General features: G+C 40.8%; 2 protein-coding genes across 11 annotated transcripts in view; one reads left to right on the forward strand and one right to left on the reverse strand.

Moving 5' to 3' along the window:
• The window catches only part of LOC124009716 (astrotactin-1-like), a 276,537-nt gene extending 265,005 nt beyond the window's left edge, over positions 1-11,532 (forward strand). For 8 of the 10 annotated variants that reach the window (XM_046321826.1, XM_046321828.1, XM_046321829.1 and 5 more), the window contains 3 exons: positions 1,630-1,730; positions 1,882-2,065; positions 9,544-11,532. In XM_046321826.1, the coding sequence (XP_046177782.1) occupies positions 1,630-1,730; positions 1,882-2,065; positions 9,544-9,781 (523 nt within the window). In that variant the 3' untranslated portion in view covers positions 9,782-11,532. The remainder of the gene's footprint in view (positions 1-1,629; positions 1,731-1,881; positions 2,066-9,543) is intronic. The other 2 variants (XM_046321832.1, XM_046321833.1) reach the window with 1 other exon arrangement.
• Positions 11,533-13,272: 1,740 nt separating this feature from the next.
• The window catches only part of LOC124009771 (pappalysin-2-like), a 93,067-nt gene continuing 81,546 nt past the window's right edge, over positions 13,273-24,793 (reverse strand). Inside the window, exons 22-23 of the mRNA XM_046321923.1 lie at positions 15,538-15,636; positions 13,273-13,841 (exon numbers count right to left, since the gene is read on the reverse strand). Coding sequence (XP_046177879.1) covers positions 13,734-13,841; positions 15,538-15,636 — 207 coding nt within the window. The 3' untranslated portion in view covers positions 13,273-13,733. The remainder of the gene's footprint in view (positions 13,842-15,537; positions 15,637-24,793) is intronic.

Genomic DNA, 24,793 nt, shown 5'->3' on the forward strand with positions numbered 1-24,793 from the left:
TCCTCCAGCATCTTCACAAGGTCCTTTGCTGTTGTTCTGTGATTGATTTGCACTTTTCGCACCAAAGTACATTCAACTCTAGGAGACAGAACGCATCTCCTTCCGGTATGACGGCTGCGTGGTCCCATGGTGTTTATATTGTTTGTACAGATGAACGTGTTACCTTCAGGCATGTTACCTTGTTGGAAGAACTAAGTAGATGTCCTAACCGGCTTGCCAAAACTATGGTTTGTTAACAAGAAATTTGTGTAGTGGTTGAAAAACAAGGTTGGAGTCATTAAAACTTGTTTTTCAACCGCTCCACAAATTTCTTGTTACCAAACTGACCTAAGACGGGGAATTCTTACTCGGATTAAACGTTGGGAATTGTGAAAAAACGAGTTTAAATGTATTTGTCCAAGGTGTATGTAAACTTCCGACTTCAACTGTATGTACATAAAAAAAATATATATATTTTTTTAAACACAGTCTATTTTACAATTGTATTTATTGTTTTTAACTCTTGTCCTTCCTCTACCCTCAACCTCTCCCATATATGTATGATGTTCTTCCGGTTTGATTTGCCATGTCTTTCATGCTGTGCTCTTTTCAAAAAAAGTTATTGACCTGTGTGTTTTACATTGGTTATCTTGTTGTTATTAGTCCCAACCTTCAGCTCCATTCAACCCCTCCCATCAATCTCTTAACACCATCCATATTGGATTTCTATTTGACATTTCTTTTTCAACTGTTCTGTGATGTTTCACAACATTTCCGAACCTTTCTATTTCATTTGTTCCTACAGGTTGTACATTGAAAAGAAACGTGTTTGCTAAAAGTATTATATTATTGATCGATTGACTATGACTTTTCAGATCGCCCAGTAGTGATAAAAAAATATTCTAATGATTCTGCCTCTTTGCAGCAAAATCGGCAGAGCTGGGAAGGTTGTATCCCCCATATAAATAGCATTCTATTGTTTGCAAGAATTTTGTAAAATAATTTAGTTGAAAAATAATAGCTTTTGAATCCGGTGTCATTTTGTGTGTCTTTTCATAAACCATGTGCCATGGAATCGGTACGTCAGAAATCTCTTCCCAAATATTTTGCAGTCTATATGGCACGGCTGTCAATTTGTTGGTCCTTAAATTAAACTGGTATACTTTTTTTAACCAATTAACCTTCTTTAACCAACCTTTCTTTAACCAATTCTTTAACCAATTATGGTCTTTAATGCAGGGCCGACAGACAATGTATTCACTTAGACAGCAAATGTGAAGACTTTGCAAGGGGAGTGTAGCCTTTCACTTGGCACTGCACCTCTGCAGGTGGTAGTTGTTAATGTTTCCTTACACTAGATGGCGGTATAATTCAAGTAAATGTTAACAAGTGGTTGCACTTACTTTATAAATGTAGCCTATTGTCAGAATTTTATTAGCAAGTTATATCGCATTACAACAGTCAATCAGAAAATGTAATGATTTTGTCACAATATAATTGAATATATTAAATATCCACCACTTCATTCAGGGTCATTTTCATTTGTCTTTTCACAGCCTGAAAAACTAGCAGTTGCACACACTGTATTATTGCAGTAGCATGCACTCCCATTGCAATGAACAAACACTAGTTATATGTGTTGGTCTACAGGTTTAGGCTCTGGGCAGTGGACAACACAGGCCGTCGCTCCAGCCCAAGTGAGGTCACCATCAAGACCCCCTGCCCTGCTGTGGATGATGTCAAAGCACAAGGTGGGCATTCTCATGCATGGATGGACACTTTCAGTATCTGTATCTTGGTTTTCAGACTAATATTCTAACAGTAGTTCCTAATCTGAAAACGTGTAGACGCACGTGTCTTGTCTCCACATACAGTACTGAGATTAGATTTGTGTTGTTACAGAGATTGCAGACAAGATCTACAACCTGTTCAATGGTTACACAAGTGGCAAGGAGCAGCAGACGGCCTACAATACGCTGATGGATCTGGGCTCTCCCACCCTGCACCGTGTGCTCTACCACTACAACCAGCGTTATGAGAGCTTCGGAGAGTTCACCTGGAGATGCGAGGATGAACTGGGGCCTAGGTATCTATACTCTGTCTCTGTTTCTCTCTCTCTTTGTCCAAGAATATCAAGGCATATTGATTAGGAAAGCACAACTACTGCCCGAACCAACTGTCTAGTAGCGTCACAATCCATCCACACCTGGGTGGTGAAACTTGTGTTCGTTGTGTTTCAAACACAGACTGGTTTATAATAGATTCCAAGTACAGGGTTTGATTGTAGATGTAGTTTGTGTAAATTAGGTAAAGTGGAAATTCATTCAAACTGATTGGAGCAAATTCTACCTTTGAAATCTCTGTCCATTTACCACAAGCAGGAAGGCCCCCTAACCCCTTACTGGTTGCTCAGTGCAGGTACATTACTACAGTGCCTTGCAAAAGTATTCATCCCTCTTGGCGTTTTTCCTATTTCGTTTCATAACAACCTGTAATTTAAATAGATTTTTATTTGGATTTCATGTAATGGACATAGCCAAAATAGTCCAAATTGATGAAGTGAAATGAAAACAAAAAACTTGTTTAAAAAAATAGTGTGTGCATGTGTATTCACGCCCTTTGCTATGAAGCCCCTAAATAAGATCTGGTGCAACCAAGTACCTTCAGAAGTCACATGATTAGTTATAAAGTCCACCTGTGTGCAATATTAAGTGTCACATGATCTGTCACATGATCTCAGTGTACACCTGTTCTGAAAGGCTCAAGAGTCTGCAACACCACTAAGCAAGGAGTACCACCAAGCAAGCGGCACTATGAAGACCAAGGAGCTCTCCAAACAGGTCAGGAACAAAGTTGTGGAGAAGTACAGATCAGGGTTGGGTTATAAAAAAATATCATTAACTTTGAACAAGGAGCTGCATTAAATCCATTATTAAAACGTGGAAAGAATATGGCACCACAACAAACCTGCCATGAGAGGGCCGCCAACCAAAACTCACGGACCAGGCAAGGAGGACATTAATCAGAGAGGCAACAAAGAGACCAAAGATAACCCTGAAGGAGCTGCAAAGCTCCACATCGGAGACTGGAGTATCTGTCCATTGGACCACTATGTCATACAATCCAGAGCTGGGCTTTACGGAAGTGTGGCCAAAAACATAAGCAAACACATTTGGTGTTTGCCAAAAGGCATGTGGGAGACTCCCCAAACATAGGAAAGAAGGTACTCTGGTCAGATGAGACGAAAAAAAGGAAAATGCTATGTCTGGAGCAAACACAACACCTCTCATCACCCTGAGAACACCATCCCCACAGTGAAGCATGGTGGTGGCAGCATCATGCTGTGAGGATGTTTTTCATCGGCAGGGACTGATACACTTGTCAGAATTGAAAGAATGATTAATGATGCTAAATACAAGGAACATGGCTTGAGGGAAACCTGTTTCAGTCTTCCAAAGATTTGAGAATGGGTCAGAGGCAGGACAATTTTTTACTTACATGTTTTTATTTTACCTTTATTTAACTAGGCAAGTCAGTTAAGAACAAATTCTTATTTTCAATGACAGCCTAGGAACAGTGGGTTAACTGCCTCTTCAGGGGCAGAACGATAGATTTGTACCTTGTCAGCTCGGGGGTTTGAACTTGCAACCTTCCGGCTACTAGTCCAACGCTCTAACCACTAGGCTACCCTGCTGACCCTAAGCATACTGCTAATGCAACACTTGAGTGGTTTAAGGGGAAACATTTAAATGTCTTGGAATGGCCTAGTCAAAGCCCAGACATCAATCCAATTGAGAATCTGTGGTATGACTTAAAGATTGCTGTACACCAGCAGAACCCATCCAACTTGAAGTAGCTGGAGCAGTTTTGCCTTAAAGAATGGGCAAAAATCCCAGTGGCTAGATGTGCCAAGCTTATAGAGACATACCCCAAGAGACTTGCAGCTGTAATTGCTGCAAAAGGTGGCTCTACAAAGTATTGACTTTGGGGGGGTGAATAGTTACGCACGCTCAAGTTCTGTTATTTTGTCTTATTTCTTGTTTGTTTCACAATTAAACATATTTTGCATCTTCAAATGATACAAACCACCCAGGTTATAAGGCAACAAAATAGGAAAAATGCCAAGGGGGTGAATACTTTCGCAAGCCACTGTATAATGTGAAATTATAGCGAAATGTTTTAGAAACAGAGCCATGTGTCTGATATAAAATGTCTACGTCCAGTTGCCTGTAGATGCACGGTGAAGCAGCTGAAACTGATTAAGACGTCTTTGACTCCAAGATTACAAATCGGGGCCTTAGCTTCAAATTAAAGGTTGTTGCCAAATTGAGCCCATATTAGAAGGGTTGACGTAATTGGTTTGCTTCTGAAGTGTTCAATTAAAATACACTTACATTAATAGCCCCACATTTTCAGAGGGACAATTCACATCAAGAGTGCACTGACATTAGATGAAACCAAAGTAAGTGCATTTGAGGTGAGGTGTCGGAGACTATAAACATGGGTTTAGATTAACCTAGTAATCAATTGGACATTATCTCGCTAAACACCGTTATAGTGTTACGGATGGTGGCTACCTTTTTACTTACGTCGTACTGTAAGACTATTAGCTTGTTAGCATGTTGGCCAGGATTTTCCTTGTTGTTCTAATGTGTTGTGATTGTGTAAGCCTGCTGTCTCAGGAAATGTGTCATAGGCATTATTGAAGCGGTGTATTTGTAATATATTCTTAAATGTAAATGAGAATCATTTGAAAAGACATGGTTTGCATTGGACATTGTGTTAGGTGCACTGCCCTTGTAGCGTTGTTGGAGAACCCCAGTCACTTGTTTACTTGTTCTGTACTCTCTACCATTTCTGAAGGGAACAATTTACCGCTTGGATCAAAGCAATGAGATGCTCCCTTCCACACACAACAATACAAAGCCGACAACATCGCCTGTGCCTGGGCTTGTCTCCAGGAATGAAATTCCTTGTTATGAAATCCTCAAATTCACTGGGGTTTCCCTGTCACAAACAATGTGAACCATTGTAAATGCAATTTTCATTAGCTAGTCAAAATACAGATAATAGTCACCCACTCTGCCCCTGACTAAATTAAAACTTGTTTCTGCAGAGTAAACAATATGTTAAAATAAATGGATCTATCTTTATAACGCAGGGGAAATATTCCTCTCCCAGCTTTTGTACATATCATATCTCACTGACAAGTTAGGTTGGCCCCTGTCAGAGAACATTTTTGTTGCTTTTTCCTGCAACATCGCGTGATGTTCATGCCAAACATAAACGTACAAAGTCTGTCTCCCGAGCCCGACACTTCTCTCCGTGTCCTGATCTTGTCATCGCTACAGGACTACCCATTACTAAAGGCATGGGGCTGGTTGTTGACTTAGAAATGATAGATGTTGGCTTGGTAGGAGAAAATCCTATCTTGAACATTTCACTCCCCCTCTATCTCCTTTCCTGTACAGCCCAATAACTGACAGTTATTTTTATGACACATCCTAATCAGGCAATTTCCTGCGATGCTAAGTATTGTTATGGTTGGATTTCTGTTGATGACATGATAAGTGGAGCTCATGTTTTTGTGATTTAACATTTTTTGGTTAAAAAGGGTCTAATTTAATCAAGACTGTTTAGAAGATATAGGGATTTTCCTCAGACATTATTCTACCACAATCACTCTTCCATTATCTCAAATTGCAGATGAGGACTGGACTGTCCTACCAACAAATATACTCCATATCTGGTTGTTAGTTATGAACAACAATACATGTACTGTACCATGAAAGTCCAACAGTTTACTTGCATGCAAGACATTAAATTGTGTGCATTCATATTGAATTTCCATGAACATGGACAATGAACGTATCGGATTGTATAACAACGTGTAACACAGAGACAGACTCATCATAGTGGTGGTTTCCTAGCATCATTGATGCTCTTTTGAACCAGTCCCTGGTCTCTGTGACTGGCTGTCTGAGGAATGCAGCTGATTGTTTCCTCTCCGACCAGTGAAAAGCAGTGGAGTCAAGGAGATATGAAATAGGGGCCTTGGCAGAGTGGGAGAGCTCCAAAATGTACCCTGGAAATGTGAGGCCATTTTCCACTTCTTTACATGCTGGGATTTATGGTGACAACCGTTGCTATTTGGAGCCCAAAACCTTTTCTTGAAAAATTAAAGCATAACAAACCGCAAGATTTTTGTTTTAAGCAAATAAACATCTAAATTCCTTAAACCACTGAAATGTGGCAAGATACTAGAAACATAAATACATTTAGAAAAATTATATAAATGACAGCACCTCTACTACACAGATACCGATTATTTTATAATGACTTAATATGTCTTTGAATTTTGACATCGTTAAAGTACCATTTATATTCTTTAATCAAGAGTTCTCTGCAGATAATACGTTGTGAGTATTTAAGCTGTTGTTCTGCCCTATTTGACTATCATCCGCAAATGGGATGTTGCTTAGTTTCTCTATGTAAACGTACTGGGTATCCAGTATTCAGGGCGGCAGGTACAGTAGCCTAGCAGTTAGACTGTTGGGCCAGTAACCAAAAGGTTGCTGGTTCGAATGCCTGACCCGACAATATAAAAAATCTGTCGATGTACCCTTGAGCAAGACACTTATTTTGCTCATGGGGTGCCGTACTTCTATGTAACCCTGTAAAACAACACATTTCAATGCACCTATCTGGTGTATGTAATAAAAAATAATATATATATAATATAATAATAATATATGCCATTTAGCAGACGCTTTTATCCAAAGCGACTTACAGTCATGTGTGCATACATTCTACGTATGGGTGGTCCCGGGAATCGAACCCACTACCCTGGCGTTACAAGAACCATGCTCTACCAACTGAGCTACAGAAGGACCAAAAAAACTGGCCCCTAGTTTGGAATACAAAATCTAAAATATGAGGATGCTTAACATTACAAGCACAGCTATCACCTATTGAATGCAAATACCTGGAAATATGACACTCCATTACAGTATGTTCATGAAACAGTGATAGTGTCCTTGTTTGGAAAGTCTCACCTTCTGACACTTAAAGCACATGAAGAAGCTGTCCTCATTGCACCTTGTGCCTGTTCTAACAACAAAACAATGATTAGCAAGTTAAGAGGTATGTCTGAAAACATTGGATTCTTTGGAACATAATCTTAGGAATGCTTTGAATGTAGGAGTTGGTAGGGATGACATTATTAAAATGTTTTTTTAAATTAATAACAAAAATGTATTGTGGGTCGACAAAAACGTCTCACTCTTTACATTACAGTTTGGTGGTCCTGGTTTGGCCAATGAGTGAGGTGAAGTCATGTCTGAGGAATCAGGCACTCTTTCCATCAGTTGCTGTTTCTGTTAGCCACTTATCCTGGAGACAGCTTCATCACTTTCAACGTCATCACTATCTGAACATGGGTAGACCCTGTACAGGTTATGAAATGGATGAATAACAGTCAGGTATTGACCTAAGAATGATTTATTCCACCTCATGCCCAGTCTCCTTCTGAAGGGAAGAGGTCGGTTTAGAGTCTGTCGTATTATGATGTAGTGTAAAAACAATGGTGAGGCCACCACAACGTGTGATTTATGAGTGACCCGCTCTATCCAACGTTTGACTTGTCATTTGATCATTTAAGGTGAGAACACCAAATACTAAAATCTTACCTCAATCCAGACAGAGGTCCATATTTTATGTATTAAGTATTTCCATCAATCTTACTTTTTCTTCTTGTACTTTTGAGCAAAATTCTACAAGAAATCGAGATCAACAAATTTGAAAGGGCATTAAGTTATTTTATTTTGTCTGAAGGCCTTGCCTACAGTGCCTTCAGAAAGTATTCAGAACCATGGACTTTTTCTACATTTTGCTTCGTTACAGCCTTATTCTACAATGGATTAAATAAAACTATTTCGTCATCAATCTACACACAATACCCCATAATCACAAAGCAAAAACAGATTTTTAGAAATTTTGGCAAATTTATAAAAAAATATATAAAACATACCTTATTTACATAAGTATTCAGACCCTTTGCTATGAGACTCAAAATTGAGCTCAAGTGCATTCTGTTTCCATTGATCATCCTTGATGTTTCTACAACTTTATTGGAGTCCACCTGTGGTAAATTCAATTGATTGGACATGATTTAGAAAGGCACACACCTGTCTATATATGGTCCCACAGTTGACAGTGTATGTCAGAACAAAAACCAAGCCATGAGGACGAAGAAATTGTCCGTAGAACTCAGACAGAATTGTGTCGAGGCAATGATCTGGGGAAGGGTACCAAAAAATGTCTGCAGCATTGAATGTCCCCAAGAACACAGTGGCCTCCATTCTTAAATGGAAGAAGTTTGAAACCACCAAGACTCTTCCTAGAGCTGGCTGCCTGGCCAACCTGAGCAATCGGGGAGAAGGACCTTGGTCAGGGCGTTGACCAACAACCCAATGGTCACTCTGACAGAGCTCCAGAGTTCCTCTGTGGTGATGGGAGAACCTTCCAGATGGAAAAACATCTTTGCAGCACTCCACCAATCAGGGCTTTATGGTAGAGTCGCCAGACGGAAGCCAATCCTCAGTAAATGGCACATGACAGCCCGCTTGGAGTTTGGCAAAAGGCACCATGATAAACAAGATTCTCTGGTCTGATGAAACCAAGATTGAACTCTTTGGTCTGAATGCCAAGCGTCACGTCTGGAGGAAACCTTGCACCATCCCTACGGTGAAGCATGGTGGTAACAGCTTCATGCTGTGGGGATGTTTTTCAATGGCAAGGACTGGGAGACTAGTCATGATCGAAAGATGAACCGCGCAAAGTACAGAGAGATCCTTGATGAAAACCTGCTCCAGAGGGCTCAGGACCTCAGACTGGGATGAAAGTTCACCTTCCAACAAGACAACGACCCTAAGCACACAGTGAAGACAACGCAGGAGTGGCTTCGGAGCAAGTTTCTGAATGTTCTTGAGTGGCCTAGCCAAAGCCTGGACTTGAACCAGATCGAACATCTCTGGAGAGACCTGAAAATTGCTGTGCAGCAACGCTCCCCATCCAACCTGACAGACCTTGAGATGATCTGCAGAGAAGAATGAGAGAAACTCCCCAAATACAGGTGTACAAGCTTGCAGCATCATACCCAAGAAGGCTTGAGGCTGTAATCACTGCCAAAAGTGCTTCAACAAAGTACTCAGTAAAGGGTCTGAATACTTACTTAAATGTGATACTGTAAGTAATTATAGGTCATATTTCATCGAAATCTGGCAGCCCTGGGCAGTTAGTTTAAGAATCAGTATGTCATGATTACCAATAGTTATCCATGTTATAGACACCTGTACATATCATGTCTATACTGTGGATCACTGTGGCAGGTGCAATGGACCATAGCCTTCCATTCAATACTACATAAGTTGTGTGCTGAGGAGTGTTGTGTCGTGTTCCTTTGCAGGAAAGCATTGATTTTTTTAGCCTTATTTACCATTAAAGGAACCTGATTTGAAGGTAGTGTGTGTTTGCTGAGTAGTGCCTTGTTGTGTTCCTTTGCAGGAAAGCTGGTCTGATTCTCTCCCAGCTGGATGACCTGAGTGGCTGGTGCAGGGGTCTTCTCCAGGAGCCCAAGATTGGCCTGCGCAGGATGTCCCTCAAGTACCTGTCCTGCCGCTACACAGACACCAAGGCCTTTGGTCTCAACTGGGTGGACCTAGGCCAGGATGTGCGAAAGGCCTGCGACGAACAGAACCTGCCAGTCATGTACAATGATTATGGGGAGCCCAAAGAACGTTGAACGTCACACAACAAATAATGGTTCTTGAGGAGTTGGAAGTGTGCTTTTGGGGTTATCGTCATGTCTGCTTTTCAAATATTGTATGTTCTAACCCATATTTACAGTTATAGGAACCTTATTTCAAGGTAGGGTGTATTTGAGAAGCAAGAGCAAGGTATAACAGTAATGCTTTACTGCATTTAGACAGCACTTTTCATGACTTTTGGGAAATTTGGAAGTTGCACCAACAATCCCATCCCCAAAATGTATATATTATGATGGCGAAGATTCAGTTATTTAATATGTTGAATGTAGTATTCAAGTATAAATTCATATTTAAGCTGTTGTACATGTATGGAGATAGGCAGTATATGAATTTGTGGTCAATTTCAGAAGTTTGGGAGTTCATGTACAGTTTGACTTGGTTTTAGTCTCTAAGGGCTCTATTGAATCCGCATTGCGGAAGTACAGCTTTACAGAGTGATTGTAATTTAAAGGCGTTGTTCCTGCTTTAGCGTAGACTGCATTCATGGTAAACGCTGCATATTGGAAATTATCTTTACATTCTATTGCGTAATGCTTCAGCTTTACAGACTGATAGAGCCTTAAATGTTTAAAGTTGCCAAACCCAAATGACAGTATTTGCTACATCAATAAATTCCTAATTATTCTGAAATCAAATGGCTATCTTTGAATCAGTATTTCTATTACAAAATGAAAGATAACAGAAAATCAATGTTTTATATTGTTTATCTGTAGTATGTTTATAGATCTAATCCTATCTTACTGTATGTGTCTTAAGAATATACATGTGCAACAGGTGTTGTTGATACTGTAAAAACACAAACTCAACTAACATGCCAGTGTTTGATACCTTTCTTTTATTATAATAATTGTTCATACATTTACTACAATAGCATTTCAAAGCAGCACACACTTGCAATTAATATCAACCAAATACTGACTGTTTTCTTGAATACATTTTTTGGGGCTCCTAACACATTCCTTAATGCAGTAGTTGTCCCCATAACATAGACTTGAAAACCAATGCTTGTAGATATTTTCATAGGTTCACCAATGCATTAAATAACAGCACAGAACAGTGGTTTGCTTCTGTAAATATTGTATTACACATGATTTGTATTATAACATTGATAACAGTGGACATCAGCTGTAAGGATATCTTGCATTATGAGAAAGCCATTGGTATGTTTCTTTTTGTGAAATTTGCACGAGAGGTGTGAGCATTCATTATGTATAGTTGTTATATGTATATTCATTTTGGAGAGGTTTGTTTATTCAATACAGTGAAGTGGATTAGAAAAATGGACAGATTAAAATGCTTCACAAAACTAATTATCCATCAGAAGTGATTCAGAATTGTTACCATACACAACATAAGCTGATGAAAACAACAAAAATCTGCATGTTAGATATAGTAGTTTATGTGGATAATCTAATGTTCCCTTTTTCACTTTGATCTTTGCTATTTCAAAAAATAATAAAGAATATATTGTCAAATGTGGATTGTTGGACATTCTGGAAAAAAGTTACCTTATCAGGCCTTGTTCCTTTTTAGTCAGTTAACTCAAATCAATGTAAAACTGATGGGAATGTTTCTTATGGATTGTAGAGCCTCACACATGATGGTATAAACACAATTACAATGCCTAAAGACATGTAAATGCAACATGTAAAGTGTTGGTCCCATGTTTCATGAGCTGAAATAAAAGATCCCAGAAATGATCCATACGCAAAAAAAGCTTCTCTCAAATTTTGTGCACAAATTTGTTTAATCCCTATTAGTGAAGCATTTCTCCTTTCTCATTTCTCCCAACTTCAGTGGGCTTCCATCCACCTGACAGTTGTGGCATATCAAGAAGCTTATTAAACCGCATGATCATTAAACTGCATGATCATTGTCCTGGGGACAATAAAAGGCCACACTTAAATGTGCAGTTTTGTCACAATACCACAGAAGTTTTGAGGGAGAGTGCAATTGGCATGCTGACTGCAGGAACGTCCACTAGAGCTGTTGCCAGAGAATTGAATGTCAATTTCTCTACCTTAAGCCGCCTCCATCGTCATTTTAGAGAATTTGGCAGCATGCCTCACAACGACCATGTGTAACCACGGCAGCCCAGGACCTCCACATCTGACTTCACCTGCGTTATGGTCTGAAACGAGTCATCCGTACAGCTGCTGAAACTGTCGGTTTGCACAACCAAAGAATTTCTGCACAGAAACCGTCTCTACAGGTTTGTCATCCTACTAAGGTTTTGACCTGACTGCAGTTTGACGTCATAACCAACTTCAGTGGGCAAATGCTCACCTTCGATGGCTATTGGCACACTGGAGAAGTGTGCTCTTTATGGATGAATCCTAGTTTCAACAATACAGGACAGATTTTTTTTTTACCTTTAGTTAACTAGGCAAGTCAGTTAAGAACAAATTCTTATTTTCAATGACGGCCTAGGAACAGTGGCCGTCAACGACAGATTTGTACTTTGTTAGCTCGGGGGTTTGAACTTGCAACCTTCCGGTTACTAGTACAACGCTCTAAACACTAGTCTACCCTGCCGCCCCAGATTAGCAGACAGTGTGTATGGCGTCATGTGGACGAGTGGTTTGCTGATGTCAATGTTATAAACCGAGTGCCCCATGGTGGAAGTGGGGTTATGGTATGGGCAGGCATAAGCTACAGATATCAAAAACAATTGCATCTTATCCATGGTCATTTGAATTTAGAGATACTGTGATGAGATCCTGAGGCCCATTGTCGTGCCATTCCTCCACCACCATCATCTCATGTTTCAGCCTTGTTGGCCCCTTGTTGCAAGGATCTGTACACAATTCCTGTAAGCTGAAAATGTCCCAGTTCTTCCATGGCCTGCATACTCACCAGACATGTCACCCATTGAGCATGTTTGGGATACTCTGGATCGACATTTATGACATTGTGTTCCAGTTCCTGCCAATATGCAACAACTTCGCACAGCATTCCATAGGCAGCAACTTCGGGACAACATTCCATAGGCCTCAATCAACAGTCAGATCAACTTTATGCAAAGGAGATGTGTCACACTGCATGAGGCAAATGGCTGTCACACCATATACTGACTGGTTTTCTGATCCATGTTCCTACTTTTTTTTAAAGTTATATGTGACCAACAGATGCATATCTGTATTTCCAGTCATGTGAAATCCATAGATTAGGGCCTAAATGAATATATTTCAATATTTGTTGCTTATTGCTTTGTTTATTTGGTACATTTTCTTAACTCTTTCTTGAACTACATTGTTGGTTAAGGGCTTGTAAAGTAAGCATTTCACGGTAAGGTCTAAACCTACTGTATTTGGCTCATGTGACAAATAAAGTTTGATTTGATTTGAAATTGTTGCATGTTTTTCAGTGTATATTGTTACGGGCAAGAGATACAGATAGTACTGTATGTGTTTCCCTTATGTTCAGAGGAGTGTGGAGACCCAAAAACAAACAAGTTAGATCAAATCATCATCTGACGAAGTTACAGTTTATTCAATATCAAGAGTAAAATACAGTATACTATCACACAGAACAAGACGACACTTAGGTATAATATTTGTTTAGAATATTTCTTGAGAAAACTGCTACATCTTACGACTCAAAAGTTAGGTAGCTATGATATGCTTACATGTGTATTATGTGATATGATGTTGAAATACTGTAGACTTCCGTAACTACATCTACATGCGACATTAGACATTTCCCAAATATATTATTCTATACAAGTTAGTTGTCTTTACAGATAATTTATTGTGTTGAAATCCTAAAAGCCACAATCTTGAAACACTGTTTTTATTTTTGGTTAAAAGAGATATAGCCTTCATTGCTCTCTAATAGGAAAACAAACTGGAAATACATAATGACCAGGGGTGAAGTTCATCTTGTTGTTTCATTGTGGGCCAGCCTTGGCCTATCCCGTTCCATCGTTCATAGCAGTCCTGCTTCCAAGTATTTGGCTTTGCTCTTGTTCTCCTCTGCTTTGGGATCACGGCAAGTGCATTCATCCTGATCACAGTCGGCCCCAAACTGAATGACCTGTCAATCAGTCAAGTAACCAGGAGATTAGAAACAAATCTCAAGTGACACTAAAATCACAACCAGGGGTCATTTCTCCAATTGAACCAACACATCTACAAGGTAATAGCAGACGTTTAACAATGCAATAATCTATACCATTAATTGCATGGTATTATATATTTGAGCTCTACACACTTTTTATTTCAAAGACAAAACAAATGTCTCCCAAGAGATTAATAAAGGGAGTGATGTCAAATAGTTCACCATGGACTTAACAGTGAGAAACCTGGAGTGGGGGAGGGAATACACCACAGTGGTGAACGGATGAACACATGTTAAGAATCAACAATAGGTTGCCAAGTCTTGTCTAGGACGCAGGCCATCCCCACAGGTTGCAAAATAAACTCAGATGCCCTGCAAAGCATTCTGTTGCAAGAAATGTGAACTAAGCTAGGTTAATGCAGAGGCTAGCCTACCTGTTATTTCATTGATGATTAATGGAAGTAATAGTTTTATTGAAGACTTAGCAACTGTTCCAGAAGGTCAAGAAGAGAAAATCAGATCCCATTAAAAGTATGTTTGTTTGGCAACAAAGTGTCTCCTAAGCCTAATGTTGGTTCATTGATGGAGGCTGTGGTGAGCCAAATGATATATTGCAATATGTAGGGAATAGGGTGTAATTTGGGACAAAGCCATACCCTGCTGCCTTTGTTTTGTTCTAATGACTTCTGAACAACAGAGACTGGATGTTTTTCCTGCTTGCGTCAAACAAAAGCCAATAATTTGACTGTTTTGTATGCAGTTTAGAGTAGTTGCTATCCAATGTTTATCACAACTTCAATAAACTCCTTTGAAAATGGAATAATAAATGTTTTAGAGACAAGTCATGTCAATTTAATAATTATTTAAGAATTAATTGAATGAAAGATTTGCACTGTACAAAAATGTAGAACACATTGTGGTTTATCGAACTTATTAGGCCGCATTTGACCAATCACATCAGATATTTTCACATCAGATCTTTATCAGAGTTGATCTTATTGGTCAAAAGACCAATTAGTGGAACAAATATTAAAATTGTGCTGCCTTTGTAAACACAGATTGACATGTTTGTGCTTAAACTGGAAGCGAGTGGACTGAGTCGTCTTCTAGTCTACTGTCCAAGTCTGCTGCCAGCTCGGACTTTGGACCCAAAACCAGACTCTACAAATCAAAGTGCCCAGGAGACCAGAGGAGTTTCCATGGGCTGCATAAACACCAGTCCTCCACAGTTCCACTGGACCCACAGTGGCAGGATGCTGTCACTCACGGTTTATTTCACTTTCTCAGAGCTTGATAGTTTAACTGGTGTTTTACAGTTACAGAAGACCACAGACACCTGGCCTTCCCCTCATAAAATACTATTTAGCAGCCGATTTATTTATGACAGGCACTCCGTTGCTTAGCTTACTCATTCAAGGGGGAACCGGCAGTGGCCGCGCTACCGCCATGAGTCATAGGTACGGACATGAGAGAGTCGAATGACCTCCAGTTAGCTGGCTGCAGCAGACTCTCAGGAATGAATAGGCAGTATGCATATACAGTAGGCAAAGTAGCAGGTATGTGGGAGAAAAACATCGCCGCTGCAGTAGACTTGACTCATATGGAAGCATAGAAAAAAAGCAGGTAATTTAAGGAGGTGTATGGGGGTGACGATGAAAACAGGTAAATGTACCTTTCTGGTTGAGAGGGTGGATGGACAGCAGTCCCCTCCATCATACTCGCAGTAGGCCCTGTTGTTGATGGTGTCACACCAACCATCTCCCCCAAAGGGCTGGGAAAAAAAGGAACACTTATTAAAAGGTAGCATCCGCAAGATGACATCATCATAAACAACAGTGCAACTTCCTATTTGCAGACGTCAACACCCAAATACAAAAGCACCAAGAGTGGATACCACTGACTTTTCCTTTAATTAATGAACAACTAGTAAAGAGCTGATACCTGACCTCTCAGAGCTGGAACTAAATATTTTGCATATGAGACAGGAGCAGGGCCATTTTTTGCAGGATTTTGGTGAGTTCTGTCAAACTCGGCAACGGCATAAAATTGTCAAATTTACGCTACATAAAAAAAAGTACGGCGTCATAATGAAAGTCTTCAACTTAAACTTGAAGTTATTGTGCCAAAAGTTAGAAAATAAGAGGTGACTGCCAAAGATACTTTTGGTTTTCCCTGGGCTGATGGAGCCCTTTCAAAGGCTCCAGGTTGTACCTGAATCCATATCTCACAGTATAGGCCTACTATAAGTAGTAAAAGACCCTAGAAGAACCTTTTGGGGTTCTAAAAATTACCACATGGGGAACCTTTCCAGTTCCAAACTGTTTCCAGAGGAACCCCTCTGATGAATGGTATCTGAGGAACCCATGAGTAAAGATTCAAAACATAACCTTTATGTGATGGGAGGGGTTACATTTTGAACCTTTTTAATAATATATTGTAAAGGTGGCAGCCTATCAGAAGATTGGAGGTGTGGCTTTTAGGTAGGCATTTTTGTCCACCCGTTACAGTAAATGTAATTCCTTTTTTTTGTGGCGACATTTTTGTTGGGAATGTTACAGGTACATTATCCATTTCAAATTATACGTTTATAAAACCTGTACCTGTAGGCTGCCCCTCAAAAGAAGAAAAGAAACAGAAAGAAATACATACAGAGTTTCATTATACATGATAAATTCAGTGTAAACAGGAAAACAAAACAAAAAAGAGGTGGGCCTCCACCTCTCAGCTCATTCCCCCAACCCCACCCAGCCAACATGTCCCCATCCAACCCCCCACCCAGGAAACCCTGTTTCCCACCCCTTTCCACTCCCGCTAGCAACTAGGGTTGCTCATCAGTCACCCTCCAACACCCACTCCTTCCAGCGACCAGAGAAAATCCTCCCCATACCATCCTTTACCCATGGGCCTGAAAGCAAAGAAATAAAAAAAAGAGGAAAAAAGTATATATATATATATAATACAGGCACACCTACTCATTCAAGGGTTTTTCTTTAGTTTTACCATTTCTACATTGTAGAATAATAGTGAAGACATAACTATGAAACAACATATGGAATCATGTAGTAAACCTTTATGTTTTTTGTAACTGCACTTGAAGAAACTTTCAAAGTTCTTGACATTTTCCGGATTGACTGACCTTCATGTCTTAAAGTAATGATGGACTGTCATTTCTCTTTACTTATTTGAGCTGCTGTTGCCATAATAGGGCTATCTTCTGTATACCACCCCTACCTCGTCACAACACAACTGTTTGGCTCAAACGTTTAACAAGGCACACCTGTTATTTGAAATGCATTCCAGGTGACTACCTCATAAAGCTGGTTGGGAGAATGCCAAGAGTGTGCTAAGCTGTCATCAAGGCAAAGGGTGGCTACTTTGAAGAAACTCAAATATAAAATGTATTTGTTTAACACTTTTTTGGATACTACATGATTCCATGTGTTATTTCAGAGTTTTTATGTCTTCACTATTATTCTACCCATTGCTGACAGGTGTATAAAATCTAGCACACAGCCATGCAATCTCCATAGACAAACATTGGCAGTAGCATGGCCTTACTGAAGAGCTCAGTGTCTTTCAACGTGGCACCATCATAAGATGCCTGTAACGGTTTTCTTTCTCCTCTTCCTCTGAAGAGGAGGTGTAGCAGGGATCGGACCAAAATGCAGCATGGTTATTTGTATACATCTTTAATAAAGATGAAAAACACGAACAGTATACAAAAACAATAAACGTGAAAAAACCTAACCAGCCTATCTGGTGCAAACAAACACAGAGACAGGAACAATCACCCACAAAACCCAACACCAAACAGGCTACCTAAATATGGTTCCCAATCAGAGACAATGACTAACACCTGCCTCTGATTGAGAACCATATCAGGCCAAACACAGAAACAGACAAACTAGACACACAAGATAGAATGCCCACTCAGATCACACCTTGACCAAACAAAACATAGAAACATACAAAGCAAACTATGGTCAGGGTGTGACAATGCCACCTTTCCAACAAGTCAGTTTGTCATACCTTGATCTGTTTCACCTGTCTTTTTGCTTGTCTCCACCCCCCTCCAGGTTTCGCCCATCTTCCCCAATATCCCCAGTGTATTTATACCTGTGTTCTCTGTTTGTCTGTTGCCAGTTCGTTTTGTTCGTCAAGCCTACCAGCGTTTTCCCCTTGCTCCTCTCTGTTTCTAGTTCCTGATTTCTAGTTTTCCCGATTTTGACCTTTCTACCTGCCCTGACCCCAAGACTGCCTGCCGTTTTGTACCTTTTGGACTCTGATCTGGAATACTGACCTCTGCCTGCCCTTGACCTGTCGTTTTGCCTGCCCCCTGTTCTAGTAATAAACTTTTGATACTTCGACATTGTCTGCATCTGGGTCTTCCCTGAAACGTAATACAGTTAGTCACATTTCTGCCCTGCTAGAGCCGCCCTCAGTAGACTGTAAGTTCTCTTATTGTAAAGTGGATACATCTAGGAGAAACAACGGCTCAGTCGCAAAGTGGTAGTCCACACAAGCTCACAGAATGGGACCGCCAAGTGCTGAAGCGCGTAAAAATCGTCTGTTCTTGGTAGCAACACTCACTACCGAGTTCCAAATTGCCTCTGAAAGCAACGTCAGCACAATAACTGTTAGTCGGGAGATTCACTATCTGGCAGTCCAACGGACAAATCTGGGTTTGGCGGATACCAGGAGAACACTACCTGCCCTAATGCATAGTGCCAACTGTAAGGATTGGTGGAGAAGAGATACAGGTCTGGGGCCATTTCTCATTGTTCAGGCTATTAGTTCAGGCCTTAGTTCCAGTGAAGGAAATCTTAACATGACAGCATACATACAAGGCCCTTTCATGTTTCAGCATGACAATGACCCCATGCACAAAGCAAGGTTTATACAGAAATGGTTTGTCGAGATCAGTGTGGAAGAACTTGACTGGCCCGCACAAAGCCCTGGCCTTAACCATCAAACACCTTTAGGATGAATTGGAATGCCAACTGGGAGCCAGTCCTGATCGCCCAATATCAGTGCCCGACCTCACTAATGCTCTTGTGGCTGAATGGAAGCAAGTTCCAGCAGCAATGCTCCAACATCCAGTGGAAAGCTTTCCCAGAACAGTGGATGCTGTTGTAGCAGCAAAGGGGGTCCAACTCAATATTAATGCCCATGATTTTGTAATGAGATGTTCGACGAGCCGGTGTCCACATACATTTGGTCATGCAGTGCAAGTTACATAATGTAGCACAACTGCTAAACATGAGAAAATACTATATGTTTTGGCTTGCTATTGGGCTATTTGTAATGTATCTTTAACATGACCCTTACATTGGTTAAATAAGTACAATCAAAAGTTAGACTATTTAAATCATAAGAGACCTTGGCCTAAAATTATCTAAAATCATTACTTGACCTCCTTTGGTGTAAAGCAAGACAATAAAATATACTGTAACATCAACAGTATGAACACCCATGCTTTCCACAAAAAAAATATATTTTCAAAGCAGACATGCATGCTTGTAAATATCCCCTGCCAAAATATTTTTAACAGATTTTACTCGTCCAAATGCCAATTTTTATCAACAATTTCACCCACGATTCTTCTCACCCAAATGTTCTCAATAATAATGTGAGTGAGAGGCATAACTTTTCCACTTGTGAGTCATTGTGTTTTTCATTTGATAAAGCTGCCATTAATGGAATGTAAAAGGTGATAAAGGGGTCGTAGAACACACTGATGGATTGAACTTCCACGGACTGCTCCAGGACTCTGGGAAACAAGGCAGAGGGATTGCTCCCCACTTCATAACAAGGCACAGGGCCCTGTGTAAACTGTCAGTAAATTTAACAGTACCCCCTCTTAAAACATACTTGGAACTCTAGGGTCTGCTGGATTACAGTGTCAGTGTAATGTACCAAGTTTGAAGGTGTTTATGGTACCATGTCTCCACATGCAGACTTTGGAAGAACGGCCGACTTTTCCTCAGAACCTTGTGTTTTCTCTTTTTAAAAATCCATTGTTTTAGTACGCTGTAAACTATACGCCACACAGTGTGCTATCTGAGGGTCACAACTCATCCATTTGATAGCCTGGTGAGCTGTTTGAGTTACAGAATCGAATAAAGATATCCACTGTCAGATAGACAACCTGGCTATTTACTCATTTTCCTGGCTTCTGTCCAAAGGAGGGCTCTTAGTTTCGATTTTATTGAGTAATTCTACTTGTGTCATCCAAGTGGTTATTTAAAGAATCCAGAATTTACTATAAACAAACCCTTTTGTTAATGATATTCACACAAACATACAGTACCAGTCAAAAGTTTGGACACACTCATTCAAGGGTTTTAATTTATTTTTACTATTTTCTACATGGTAGAATAATAGTGAAGAAATCAAAACTATGAAATAACACATGGAATCATGTAGTGACAAAAAAAGTGTTAAACAAATCAAAATATATTTTAGATTATTCAAAGTAGCCACCCTTTGCCTTGATTACAGCTTTGCACACTCTTGGCATTCTCTCAATCAACTTCATGAGGAATGCTTTTCCAAAAGTCTTGAAGGAGTTCCCACATATCCTGAGCATTTGTTGGCTGCTTTTCCTTCACTCTGCGGTCCAACTCATCCCAAACCATCTCAATTGGGTTGAGGTCAGGTGAATGCAGAGACCAGGTCATCTGATGCAGCACTCCATCACTCCTTCTTAGTCCTATAGCCCTTACACAGCCAGGAGGTGTGTTGGGTCATCGTCCTGTTGAAAAACAAATGATAGTCCCACTAAAGTGCAAACTAGATGGGATGGCGTATTGCTGCAGAATGCTGTAGTAGCCATGCAGGTTAAGTGTGCCTTGAATTCTAATTAAATCACAAACAGTGGCACCAGCAAAGCAACCCCACACCTCCTACTCCATGCTTCATGGTGGGAACAACACATGTGGAGTTCATCCGTTCACCTACTCTGTGTCTCACAAAGACACGGCGGTCGGAACCAAAAATCTCACATTTGGACTCATCACAACAAAGGACAGATTTCCACCAGTCTAATGTCCATTGTTTGTGTTTCTTGGCACAAGCAAGTGTCTTCTTCTTACTGGTGCCCTTTAGTAGTGGTTTCTTTGCAGCAATTCAACCATGAAAGGCCTGATTCACGCAGTTTCCTATGAACAGTTGATGTTGAGATGTGTCTGTTACTTGAATACTGTGAAGAATTGATTTGAGCTACAATCTGAGGTGCAGTTAACTCTAATGAACTTATCCTCTGCAGCCGAGGTAAAAGTGGGTCTTCCTTTCCTGTGGCTGTCCTCAGGAGAACAATGTTTCATCATAGCGCTTGATGGTTTTTGCGACAGCACTTAAAGAAACTTTCAAAGTTCTTGAAATGTTCCGCATTGCCATAATATGGAATCGACCACCCCTACCTTGTCACAACACAACTGATTAGCTCAAATGCAGTAAGAAGGAAATACATTCCACAAATAAACAAGGCACACCTGTTAATTGAAATGCATTCCAGGTGACTACCTCATGAATCTGGTTGAGAGAATGCCATGAGTGTGCAAAGATGTCATCATGGCAAAGGGTGGCTACTTTGAAGAATTTGTTAAACACTTTTTTGGTTACTACATGAATCCATATGTGTTATTTCATATTTTTGATGTCTTCACTATTATTCTACAATGTAGAACATTTTTGTAATAAAGAAAAACCCTGGAATGAGTAGATGTGTCTATTGACGGGTACTATATTTCTCAAGAAACATAAATTATCACAACGCAAATATATCCAGAATGACTCAGTAAGTTTGACAATATCAGAATAAATGTTGCCTAAGTTCATCATTACCGACACCAAGGTTGGGGATTCCCCACAAACAGTATCTCTTCATGCCACCAAAAACATCTATCTTTCAAATTTAAGAGCCAAACATGGTTATATATTAAACCTAAAAATCCTTTTAGAGTGAAGGAAGGAGTTACGCTCGAAGAGCATGCCGACTGGCCAAGTTTAATGCTAAGTGAAAGATACAATAAACAAGGTAAACTCCATAGCAACAACTGTTAATGTTTTGGAGGCTCCACATAACCTCTTCCTGATTGGGACTCCCCAGAGTTCCTCAGAGCTCGCTCACTAATTATGTTCTAGTCTAAGTTCATTCTGAAATTAAAGGTCATGTTTAGCGGTTCAAAACAAATCCTCGAATGTGGGTCTGGCAAAAGTGAAACATTAAGTTACAGTAACAACCTCTAGAGTAGACTATTAAAAGGACAATATTTTGATACTAATACAAATCTAGAATAAATACAGTGCATTTGGAAAGTATTCAGACCCCCAGACTTTTTACACATTTTGTTACATTACAGCAGTCCTTCTCAAATAGTGGGGCGCGCCCCCATGGGGGGGCTCGGGGGGTTGCCGCCGGGGGGGCACGATTGACCCCTGGAAACATGCTTTTTTTTCCCACAGGGAGTAGTTTTTTTTTGTTGCACCGAACAAGAGCACACAGCACAGAGCAAGAGATATGAAGTGCAGATAACAAACCCTTAAGAGACACCATGGAAGAATATTTAAACAGGGATGAAAAGAAAGGCGGAGAGACACGGAGATAATGAGACAAACGTAAGTCTCCCGAAAGCTAAGACGAGGGCATATGACGAAGCATATGTAGCGCTTGGCTTCACTGTGACTACGGTGGGGGACGAGGAAAGACCGGTATGTTTACTGTGTCTAAAAATGTTGGCAGTGGACAGCATGAAGCCAAATAAATTAAGGCGTCACTTAAAGACAATTACACCCCAATCAAGCTGATAAGCCACTTGAGTTTTTTAAGTGAAAACGTGTCGAATATTCCCAACAATCATCCCGCTTTGTGAATGCTACTTCAGTAAACCAGTGAGCACTGTTAGCATCATATAAGGTGGCGAACCAAATTGCTCAGTGCAAAACAAAACACTCCATAGCAGAGGAGCTGATACTGCCTGCAGCATTAGACATGGTCTCTGTCATGCTGGATGACGCAAGTGCTGCAAAAATAAAAACCATCCCTCTGTCCAATGACACTGTCGCCAGACGTATAAATGACATTGCTAACGATCTTAAAGAACAGCTGGTAGATAAATGCAAAGACCAACGTTTTGCCTTACAGTTCGATGAAGCAACTGACAGCAACAAAGACTGTTTGTTTCGCTTATGTACGTTTTGACATGACAAACTCCATGTGTGAGGATCAACTTTTTTGTAAATATGTCAGAGACAGAGCCACAGCTGAAGAGCTATTCAAAATGCTGGACTGCTTCCTGACTGAGAATGGGCTAAAGTGGGAGAACTGCATTGGTGTTTGCAGTGATGGTGCACAGACCATGGCAGGGATGAGAGAAGGACTTCGGGACTCATCAAGAAGGCCTCACCTAATGCTGAGTGGACACACTGTGTTATACACGGAGAAGCACTGGCATAAAGGCACCGTTCCTCTGAATTAAGTGAGGTTATGACTGACATTGTAGGTGTAGTCAATTTTATAAAGACCAGACCACTAAAAACAAGAGTCTTCTCTGCTATCTGTGAGGAGATGGGAGCTGAACATCAAGCTGTGCTGTTTCACAGTGAAGCAAGGTGGCCGTCACGAGGAAAAGTCTTGTCCCGAGTTGTTGAGCTCAGAGAGCAGATAAGAATGTTTTCGGAGCAGGAGCATAAGTATGACCTCGCAGAATTTTTTTGTGATGAGAACTTCCTGGAAAAACTGGCCTACCTGAGTGACATATTTGGAAAGCTAAATGAACTAAATGAACTACAGTTTAAAGGGAAAGATAAACACCTCCCTCAGGTCACAGACAAGATCAGCTCTTTCACTCAAAAGCTCGCAATGTGGGGCAGGCTGTTATGCAGGTGAATGAGGACCCAAAAGCGACTTGGCGAAAACAGAGTTTTTAATCCAGTAAGATACTTAACAAAACAAAAGGCATAATACTACTCGTAAAGACGAGAACAGACTGGAGACTTGATCAAGAACTGCAGGTTGCCTCGGGAAGGCACTTGAACCTAGCAGACTCAGACACCTGCTCACCACGCAGCATCTGAGGGAAACACGACACGACAGGGCAAAACATAGACACAGCACGGTGAATATAGACAAGGATCCGACGGGGCAGGTACGGAAAACAAGGAGAGAAATAGGGACTCTAATCAGGGAAAAGGATCGGGAATAGGTGTGGGAAGACTAAATGATTGATTAGGGGAATAGGAACAGCTGGGAGCAGGAACGGAACGATAGAGAGAAGAGAGAGCGAGAGAGTGAGAGAGGGAGGGGGAGAGAGAGGGATAGAAAGAGGGAAAGAACCTAATAAGACCAGCAGAGGGAAACGAATAGAAGGGGAAGCACAGGGACAAGACATGATAATTAATGACAAAACATGACAGTACCCCCCACTCACCGAGCGCCTCCTGGCGCACTCGAGGAGGAACCCTGGCGGCAACGGAGGAAATCATCAATAAGCGAACGGTCCAGCACGTCCCGAGACGGAACCCAACTCCTCTCCTCAGGACCGTAACCCTCCCAATCCACTAAGTATTGGTGACCCCGTCCCCGAGAACGCATGTCCATGATCTTACGTACCTTGTAAATAGGTGCGCTCTCGACAAGGACGGGAGGGGGAGGGAAGACGAACGGGGGTGCGAAGAAAGGGCTTGACACAGGAGACATGGAAGACAGGATGGACGCGACGAAGATGTCGCGGAAGAAGCAGTCGCACAGCGACAGGGATTGACGACCTGGGAGACACGGAACGGACCAATGAACCGCGGAGTCAACTTACGAGAAGCTGTCGTAAGAGGAAGGTTGCGAGTGGAAAGCCACACTCTCTGGCCGCAACAATACCTTGGACTCTTAATCCTGCGTTTATTGGCGGCTCTCACAGTCTGTGCCCTGTAAC

The sequence above is a fragment of the Oncorhynchus gorbuscha genome, linkage group LG22, assembly GCF_021184085.1.
Source record: "Oncorhynchus gorbuscha isolate QuinsamMale2020 ecotype Even-year linkage group LG22, OgorEven_v1.0, whole genome shotgun sequence".
Lineage (NCBI taxonomy): Eukaryota > Metazoa > Chordata > Actinopteri > Salmoniformes > Salmonidae > Oncorhynchus > Oncorhynchus gorbuscha.